The following is a 10,740-nucleotide window of genomic DNA, read 5'->3' on the forward strand; positions in this document are numbered from 1 at the left end:
AAGCTAATTTAAACTAGGAAACCAATTTAATTTTGGCATTTTAACACATTTTTCTTTGTCTTACAATTTTAAGTTTCCAATTCAAACTATTACCAAGATTCCAGCAAAGTTTAGATTGCATTTGTTCCAGGTGGGAAAATATATTCTGAATTTCCTTTCCTTTCTTGAAAATAATGGTGAAGAAACTTAAAGCCATCCAAAGGGACGTAGCGGATTTCAAAGTGTAAATATACTCCACCGGGTTGTTCCCATGGTTCAATCTCAGTCGTAAAATAAGTTTCCAAAAGTTTTTCAAAAACCCGAGGAAAAAGGTAAGCCCGCAAACTAATTTGGCGAACCAATTGAATGACACGGATAAATCAAAATTAATCTTGAATGGACAGCTAGCCGTGTAGTAACAGATAATGAAATTGGTACGAAAGATATTTGAGACCTGAGGTGATTTTTCAATTTTTGATTTGGAGACATTTAGGCTAAATATATTTTTTTGATACATTGTTCTAGGAAATTTTAAATTTGGAAGTAATCTTGTCTCAGTAGCATAGCATAGCGCCTAAGAATTTTTATGAGAACAACTCGGACAAAACTTAGTTTATTAAGTACCTTAAGCTACTTTATGCCAAGACTTTGTCTGTCCGTCCGTCTGTCTGTCTGTCAGCAGGAGAACGGATCGAGATAATCGAAATCGGTTTTCGACATTACACACATGACCCTAGGGGGGATCCTATCAACTTTTGGGGGCAACCGGACCACCCACCTTGGCGCCAGGGGGTGTGGTCAGTGCAAAATGAGATTTTTAATGCAATTTAATCTATAGATGAAATACAGCGAAATTAAGTGTTCCCCAGATGTCTTGGGAGTGGTTGGGGTGATGTGAGTCTGAAGCTATTATCTTATGTGCGTTTACGACAGTTTATTTCGATTGGATTAAAATTAAGTGCATTAAAGCCGAAACTCTTTGAACACTTCTTGAGCGCTGTCCAATTCATATGGAAAGACTTTAATCATACTTCCCATATGGTACAAAGTAATTGACTGAACCTCTAAACAAATTGGATTACTTGCACTAATGTAAAAGCACTTAGGTATTTTTTGCACTTACCTTCAAAATAAGAGAAGAATGCATATTCACTTGAAGCTCGAAAGCCAAATTGACCCTTTCTTCGCATAAAAAGACTTTATGTATTTCAACGAATTGTGTAACATTTTACATACTTGATATTTGTCGACAATTTGGAACTTTAATACCTTATAAATAAATAGTGCAAGTAAAATTGTAATCTTTATGGCTATACAATTTACGAGTTTGGGGCTGTACTCGTACTACATATTTATGCATAAATTATGTATGTATACGCTAAGTATATTTAATTGATGTACTTTGCATACATATTATTTTTTTACATTTTATATGTAATAAATTAAATAGTTTGTAAGCCACTAAGAAATTGTGTACGAAAACTGACTATGCTACTCAGCTACTTAGGTTCTGAGCTGCGGAGCAATATTCTGTATCTGAATTATATTACAAGTATGTATTACAAGTTCTTGATACTACACATAGCTTAGGAGTTGTTAACCTTCAAAATCTACGTAACCAATCCTCAGTATAAGCAACAAAAATATAAATATTTTGTGTCTTAAAATGTAACTAATTGTCCAACAAATTAATTTTTTTGGTTAACGGTTTCCCACTTTGTTAAATATTTCAAAATCTTATCAAAAAAACATTGAACAAAATGTAATTCATCCTACGTCAAAACTACAGTTTACTAAAATTATCACATTTATTTCTCCATCGTATGAATCCTACCATAATGATTCCTCAGGGCGGAATAGGTCAAGAATTTGCTTCCACAGAAATAACATTCGTAGTTTACTTGTACACAATTATTTTTCTTTTTTAAGTGACGGTTTAGATGAGATTTGTGATACGTCGTGTAGCCGCAAAACCGGCAATTATGTTTCCTTGCTCCAGAACCATGAAAAATATTGACGTGAAAGATAAGACTGGATTTGTCCCGGTAAGTCCGATCACATTCTTGGCACGGGAACATTGGTTGATCTGATGATTTCTCTTGATGCGTCCACTGCAATTTAGCAGGAAAAAATCAATTCATTAAACTCATTTTTTGATTTATATATGTAAGCACACTCTTAAAATTCAGGTTACCATTATAGCCAAAATATATACAGGGTGGTTTAAATGTCAAGTTACAATGGAACGTTTTTCAATGAGAAAAATTCGTAAATTTCCACTAGTTAAAGATTTGGGATTGAGATTTTTATTAATTTTTATCAAAACTTATGGAACACTGATGACAAAATTCTTAAAATATTGAATTTCAGAGCCAAATTTCGGTAAGTAATGGAGATTTGCAAATTTTTCCCATTGAAAAATTTCCCATTGTAACCTGATATTTAAACCACCCTTTATATTACTCTAATCTTATATTTGTATTGCTATATCAAAATCTGTCACCCACTGGTTATCAATACGACCAGTTGAGAATAATTTATATTCTAAAAAACATAGTGGGTACCCTGGACACGATAAGCAGTCGGGGACCTTCCCTTGTAAGTCTCGCACGTGCAAAAGGCCTGAGTCATACCAACTCAAGATCTGGTCGCTTTTCCAATGAAAACCGTGCCGATCGTGCAGTTTCCGCCACGACTTGTGTCTTGTGTACAAGCCCGTGCAGGGAATAGTGAAAACCAAGTTATGATTTCTCAACAATATTAGTACCTTATTCATACATTAAAATTTTAAAACAGTACTTTCTGATTTATCCCCAGCAACTTATGGTCCGAGTATCTATATTAACTAGGAGAATTACAGTGTTGCTATAAACTTTTTAACTAAAATTCAGAAAAAATTGACTGCCACTTGTAACAGTTAATTTAGATTTAGGCCCCTATATCGAGCTCACATACCGGCCCCGAATCTATAGTTCCGCTACTGCTGGGTCGTGTATAACGACATGTCGTTTTAGGTTAGTCTTTATATTAAATGTTTTTGAACAGTGGGTGCAATCCACTGTTTCCATTATGGAAACAAATATAATTAAAAAATGGAAATTCCATTCTATTTCTTTCAGTGGGGTTCGGTTATGTATTTGTAACTTGGTTTGCCTTAATTTTGAAAAGCCTCGAATCTTTTTTTAAAATCCAAATATGTTTAATCTTAGATTCTTACTATATAAATAATCAATTTTCTTCACATTTTGAGGTCTCAATCATATGTAATTTACCATTAAAAAGTATTTAAATTGGGCAGCAGGTATGCACACTACAAAATTATAAAACACTGGTACACTCTTAATAATCCTGTAAAGTCATGCAGGTAATGATTTCTAGGTAATAATATTTTACCAGGTAGTCAAAATTCTTTACAATGATGGGAAAACTATATTACCAAGCCATTACCACACGGTACAACTTGTCATTGCCACTTTGGTAGAGTCATATACTTGCACTTTTCGGTAATGTTTTTTACCAGATTCTTTACAGTGTACATTGTAATTTCAGATTTGAATTTTTTAGTTACACGTTACACCTACAAGTTTTTGTGTTTGGTAAATATGTAAAATTTATAAGCCCAAAAGTTTAACCTCGAGTGGACGACGGATTTTAACCCTCGAGAAATTCCAGCAACTAAACGCAATAATATGGTACCTTAATTTGTAAAGTGCTTTCTTGGAATCAAGCTAATGTTTGGTTATTTATAGAAAGGTTCCACGCCTACGGAAATGCCGAGTTTATAAATTTAGGGGCTATCCATATATATATTACGTCATACCTTGGAGTAGATGCAAATGATAATTTATACAGATACATTGGATACTTTTATTAGGTACTACGAAAATTATAATATAGATACAGGGATGGGCAATCCCAGGATTACTTTAATCAGATTAAGTAATCAGATTACATTGAATGTAATCCGTAATCCAGTAATCCACGAAAAATTCACATTTTAAAGTAATCCGTAGTCCGTAATCCTAACTAGGTCTGGAAATGATGTGTAATCCGTAATCCCCAATTTTCGAGATTGGAAAATGTAATCAGATTACGGATTACTTTGTTAGATTACTTTGCACCTGTAAACGGGGTGACAGCTCCATCTTGCAACTTCTCCAGAGTTTGAGTCACTTGCTGAACTTGAGTGCTTAAACTACCGTCTGGATTCTTCAGCAAAGTGCAAAGTTTAGAGAATTTTGGAAAAATGAGTAGGGGTTGATTTACTTCAACACATCTCTGTCAGCATCGTCACCTGCACAAGGTCTTGTTAGTTCTGCCATAAGATAATTTTGTCTGTTCTAAGAAACCAACTGTCGGATGAATCATTCAACGTTCGTTTTTTACACTAATCATCATCATGAAATATAAGTGTGACTCTATTCAGAATGAACTGTTCCAAATGAAATGCAGCAAAGGGGTGGAGCGAGACGGTCACACGGTCATGGCATGCCAAAACTATGTCTAGATTTTATTTTTAAAATCCCCGCCCAGAACTACGTATAAAACTATTAAAACATAAATACGACATTTTCGACGTTGGCGTCGTCGACACGGTCATGCGGTAATGCCACGTCAAAACTATGAAAATTTTTGTAATCCCTGTCCAAAACTATATCTAAAATGGCCAAAACAAAAAATTCGACACCTTTGATTCGTGGCATCATCACCTTGGGGCCATGACCTTATGACCTACAATTCCCATTTTCAAACTCATCCGTACTTCAAAAAATTAGAAACCCATTGGCGAAAACCGCATGATGAAATTCGAAATCGTTATAAAGTTATCGTGGTTAATTACAGACCGGCGGACAAAACATTTCCATTAAGGGATTTCGCTTCGCTTCACCTCTTAATACATAAATGTAGATTTTTGTAATCCACATAATAATCCGTAATCTGATTACTGTAATCCGTAATCCGTAATCCACATCATCAATTTATCCCAGTAATCCAACAAGTAATCCACATTATTTCAGAAATGACGTAATCCCAATCCAGTAATCCCATGATAATTTTGAAATTAATTAATCTGTAATCCGTAATCCATCGAAAGTGTTGGGATTGCCCATCCCTGTATAGATATAATTTTAAGTACACTCAAAATAAGGTAGTAATGAATCATTACCATGCGGAATGACTATGTGTCTCTACCACGTCGGTTACGATTTGCCGTAAAAATGGTAATAATAAGTTCATGGAAATTCAAATTTAATACATAATGGTATTAACTTCCTTAATATTTGGTAATGAATTTGAATTTCCCTGAACTTATTATTAGCATTTCTATGACAAATCGTAACCGACGTGGTAGAGCCACATAGTCATTCCGCATGGTAATGATTCATTACTACCTTATTTTGTGTGTATGTATAATTTATGATTAGCCTTGTCCACACAAAACATTGGAAGATTGCCAGTGAAAAAAAGCTTTATGCGTGGTTTCGAGAGTCTTGAGGCGCATAAATAACTTTTCTGACGCTGCAAAGATTTGGTAATAAATGTCTACCTGGTCTGTAATAATCTTTTAAAAGCTTATAATTTGTGCAAAATCTTCAACAAAATTCGTAACGTATATGACTCTGCAAAATTATTTACGGTGCACACTTGTATTTTTATGTATCTATGTAGGTTACTTAATCCACTAGCTATGTATGTATAGGTATGTCCATCTTCTTTATTATGGGTTAGGTTATTTTTGTATTAAAATTCTTGGAAGTTGGTGGCCAGAATGTTTTAGAATATGTACAAATGCCCTCAGCCTTTTTAATCTTAATCTAAGGAGGAGAGACGATGTGTGCACGTATAGCATACATTGTATCCGTGTCTACCTATTAAGTATGAGAGGAATGCATATAACCCAATGTAACCATTTCACTACATTTGCCCATGACTAGGACAGCATTTGGATGGAATGCAGACGTATTGTATTACATATTTTATTCAGTCCAGTTTTGTCTATCAGCCATTAACTTTATGGCCCAGTTACACTCCCATCCCATCACTTGACTAAAATTGAGCAAGAGTAGTTTTACATATTTAACAATCTTATCCAAATTGTTATCCCCTTAATAAATAATTATTTAAGCTAAATAACATTTAAAAAAATTAAAATGCCACTTCCTAAGGCGTATAACTCTTGTTACTTCTGCTCCAAAACGTGGTCAAGAGAAACACCGTCCATATTTCAATTAAGTACCCATATGCGACTCCACACTAAAGAAAATCCGTTCAAATGCCCATTTTCGCCTTGTAAGAACTCGTTTAAAACATATAAAAAACTCGTTGCCCACCGATCTCAGCATGAGAATAGTGGTCAAAAACCCTGGAAATGTGACAAGTGTGGGGTTTCTTTTAAAACTAAGAGCACCTTAACAGGTCACGTGCTCGACGTACACACGACCGAAAGACCCTTCAAGTGCTCCCTTTGTTCCTCCTCGTACAAGCGGATAGGCCAGTTAAACCTGCACCTCAAGGATCACGACCCCTTCAACCGATACCCTTGTCCAAAGTGTAACGTCAAGTTGAAAACCGAAAGATGTTTGAAACTACATCTCGAAAAGGTTCACGGGAGGCGGGATTGGAAGTGTTACTTTTGCAAGAAAAGTTTCACTCGTGTCGGACTAATTGATCACATCAGGATTCACACGGACGAAGCTGTTTTCAATTGTCGCACGTGCTCCGACACATTTTTGCATTATTCGAGTCGAGCGCAGAAAACGGACCTACTCCCACCCTGCTACCGGGCGAAGGAGTGCCCATTCTGCCACCGACTGTGTAAAGATACCCACGCCCTGGCCGTCCATACCAGAATTCACACAGGAGAAAAACCCTACACCTGTCCAAGAGAAGATTGTGGAAAACAATTCTCCACTTCCAGTAGTCTTAAATCTCACGCGAAATACCACATTAATTACTCTGATGGCGAGTTTAAGTGTACATTTTGTCCGAAAACCTTCAAAACCCAACGCAGTGCCAAGTATCACGAAAGCAATGTCCATATGGAGACTTGGAAAAGACCGAAAAAGTGTGCATCATGCCCCAAAGTTTATCCGAGCCATTCTACCCTCGCCCGGCATCAGCTCATCCATTTGAAAGAACCCCCCTTCAAATGTTCCCAATGTCCAAGGGGATTCTTTTATCAGACTGAATATTCGAAGCACATGAAAAATGTGCATAACCTGGAAAAAATTAAAACAGAACCACGAAAACCAAGAAAATATTTTGCCTGCAAAATTTGCTCAAAAAACTTTCCCAACTTTGGAACGTTCCTCAACCACCAGGAATTACATCGAGATCCGACCCACAAATGTGCAAAATGTCCCCGGAAATTTCACAATGTTTACTCCCTCAGAAACCACGACAGAACTGAACATAATGGTCCCAGATACAAATGTTACTTTTGTATCAAACTTCCCCGGTGTTTTGAATCCCACGCGACACTGCGAGATCATATCATTCGCCACACCCAGGAGCAGGAATTCTTTAAGTGTAAAATCACAGAATATAGATTCTACCAGAAGAATCGATCTGATGTATTCGAGTGACGCTTATGGAAGAACGGGGAGAGCCAACCAAATAATTCGGTGTACATTTGGCCCACCTGGGGGATGGCACCTCCGCATCATCATCATCACCTCATCTCCTGGCATCAAAAAATGATGATGAAAGCACATAGGTGGCGGTGGCACCCCGATTTGTGCACCAGAACACACCCTCGTAGAGCATCAAATTTGTGGAGACGCAGCTCAGAAATACTCAGAATGGTGTGTTCTGGTGCACAAATCGAGGTGCCACCGCCACCCATGTGCTTTCATCATCATTTTTTGATGCCAGGAGATGTGGTGATGATGATGATGCGGAGGTGCCATCCCCCAGGTGGGCCAAATGTACACCGAATTATTTGGTTGGCTCTCCCCGTTCTTCCATAAGCGTCACTCGAATACATCAGATCGATTCTTCTGGTAGAATCTATATTCTGTGGTGTAAAATGTGTGAGAAATCTTTCAAAAGATTGCGAAACTTGAAGCATCACGTGGAGATTTGCGGCCGTAGCTTGGACACAAAGTCGGAACTATTTCCCTGTGAAAAATGCACTGAAAAGTTTTTCTACTCGAAACACCAACTGTACAGCCTACCTACAAGGTTCATTGGGTGAGGCAGCATGACAATTTGTGGTCATTTATCATTAAAAACTCACAATGGAGGTCTCCCAGCGTATGCTCGCAGATTTGGACCAAATATTAGCGTAAATCGATCACAAATATAATTAGTATGAAATTTGCAGATGGCACCATCTGCCAATGCAATCCAAATCCAAAGCGGGAAAAATTGACAGTAAATTTGGGAAATGAAAAATTTGCCAGCCTTGGGGGTGCGTTTTCTCCGCTTTTTATGCAAATATCTCCGCTAAACCTGCGCATTAGCAGATAGTGTCATTTGTAAATTTCAGACTAATTATGTTTGTCATCGATTGACGCTAGTTTGGCCCAAGTCTGTGAGCATACGTTGGGAGACCTCCATTGTTGGTTGTAAATAACTGAAATAATTATTCTAAAAACAATTTATTGTCAAATTTAGAAAACCTGGAGAAAAAAGACGTGTCCCTTCTGTGGATTAGTGGTACGGGACACGTATTCTTTAGCCATGCATTTGAGAACCCACACTGGAGAGAGACCCCACACCTGTGAAATTAGTGGGCAAGGATTTAACCAGAAAGGAACCTACACCACACACCTACGTCGACACGAAGACAGGAAAAAGGGAGTAAAATTCGCGTGTAAATTTTGCAACAAGCTGTACATTTCAAGGGACACGTTGGCTGGACATGTGAGAAGATTCTATTCGGGAAAAGGAGAAAATTGGCAGTGCTATTTTTGTCACGAGTCTCTCACCCGGAAAGAATCCTTATTGTATCATATGAGAGTAAAACACACTTTGGAGAAAGTGGTTTTATGCGAGGAGTGTCCCACGAAGAGATTTCTTAGCACGACAGGATTGCATTATCATCGTCTCAAGAGCCATCCACATTTGGTAAGTTTAACGAAAATAAAAGCAAGATTGTATTAGATACACTCTAAGAAACCCGGTAACTAATTTATTGCCAGGCGGAGTATTTATGTGACTCTACCGCATGATAATTTATTTATTATTGAGTGGTAGACATTTTGTTACCAAACCGGTAGTAACCCTGGTCGCGAAATTTGAAAATATTACCAGTTGGAAACTAGTTTTCTACCACTCAATAATATGTAAATTAATTACCATGCGGTAGAGTCACATAGATACTCCGCCTGGTAATAAATTATTTACCGGGTTTCTTACAGTTTAAGTACTTCGTTCCGCTGAGGATATTTATTTATGCTTGATTATTTTTTAATTGCAGTGCTTCCAATGCCCAAAGTGTCCCAAAGTGTGCAAATCAAAGGCAGAAGCTTCAAGCCATTCTTTATATGCTCATAAAATCAAAATGAATTAGACAATCGAAATTATGCACATTTTTATTTGCATGTTATTATTAATGGATGAAAAATACTTATGCATATTTATATAGATATGAATTTAGTTTTAGATTGAAAAGCGTTAATAAATATTATCTGTTTACATATATGCGTTAATATATAAGCGTTAATAAATAAGGCCAGTTAACTATGTTGATTTGTGCGGATAATGTTACAATATGTAAAGGAAATCAAGATATCCTCCCCGGACGTGTTGCATTAATTATGCATTACATCCGTCCTTAATAAATAATCAGTATTATAAATGATTACATAGAGCATGCAGTATTGTGAATGTATGTACAGAAGTCGGTTTAACCTATCTTGTACTATTGATTTTTCATAAAATTTCCTTTCAGTATGACGCTGATCTCATAATTGTGTACACCTGCTAGCAACCACTTAAAATTGTCAACCAGTTTCCAATTTTTTAGTTTATTGACAAAGAAACAAAAATTCTGCATGCATAATGTCGCCCACCTTGGCCACCGACCTGTGACATTTGTATCGCATTTGTTAACTTATACAAAGTTTTATTATCGACTTATCATTTAAGAACTCATTGTCGAGTAAATTTCAGTATTAACAAACAAAATTAAAAGCAAAAATTTATAAAGGCAGTGGCAGGTGAGAAACGAAGAATGTTGAAGGAATCGATTTGAAGAAATAAACATGTACAACCAGAATTAGGAAAGCAGTAATTATTATGTACTGATTTTTCAACCAGATTTACTCAAATAGTACCTTTCGAAATTAGAAATTGTACGAATTATCTAGATGATGTCCTTTGCCTCTTTATAAATGTGGTTGGCGATTAAATCCTTTACAGGAAATCGGAAATTAGTTCGTCTAAGCTTACATATGTATTAAAAAATAAACCATCTATATCTATATTAATTAATGTGATATACATTGCAATTACTAATTTCAATTGGGTCAAACACTTCGTTGAAGCTGGTTCAAAAATATTCTCCTGGTATTCATACCAACAGAGGTTATACTTATTCATATGGCTTAAATCAAACAATTCGTGACAAAGACCTGTTAACAAATTTGACAAGAGGTTGTGTATAGATATATGTGTTTGGATACTTAATTATTGAAAGGAATGACAATTTTAAAGTAAAATGCTGAGAACTTGAGTACGAATAACATAAATTATAAATTAGATTAGTAAATATCTACATAACTTTCCTCGTTTTATTCTAAATTATACATTTTG

The 10,740-nt window shown here is 36.2% G+C and overlaps 1 protein-coding gene across 4 annotated transcripts; it reads left to right on the forward strand.

The window, feature by feature from the left end:
- The first annotated feature begins 5,930 nt into the window (after positions 1-5,930).
- Positions 5,931-9,625, forward strand: LOC110855106 (zinc finger protein 501-like). 4 transcript variants are annotated; one of them, XM_035855605.1, is made up of 4 exons: positions 5,933-7,507; positions 8,032-8,172; positions 8,599-9,051; positions 9,404-9,625. In XM_035855605.1, the coding sequence occupies exons 1-3, from the start codon at positions 6,132-6,134 to the stop codon at positions 8,636-8,638; spliced, it is 1,557 nt and encodes a 518-aa protein (XP_035711498.1). In that variant the 5' UTR covers positions 5,933-6,131; the 3' UTR covers positions 8,639-9,051; positions 9,404-9,625. The 4 variants fall into 4 exon arrangements, with proteins under 4 accessions (XP_035711500.1, XP_035711501.1, XP_035711499.1 ...); XM_035855607.1 differs by lacking the exons at positions 8,599-9,051; positions 9,404-9,625 and having other exon boundaries at positions 5,931-7,509; positions 7,987-8,166; XM_035855608.1 differs by lacking the exons at positions 8,599-9,051; positions 9,404-9,625 and having other exon boundaries at positions 5,931-7,509; positions 8,018-8,166.
- The last annotated feature ends 1,115 nt before the right edge of the window (positions 9,626-10,740 follow it).

Source organism: Folsomia candida, unplaced genomic scaffold, assembly GCF_002217175.1.
Source record: "Folsomia candida strain VU population unplaced genomic scaffold, ASM221717v1 Fcan01_Sc011, whole genome shotgun sequence".
NCBI classification, from domain to species: Eukaryota; Metazoa; Arthropoda; class Collembola; order Entomobryomorpha; family Isotomidae; genus Folsomia; species Folsomia candida.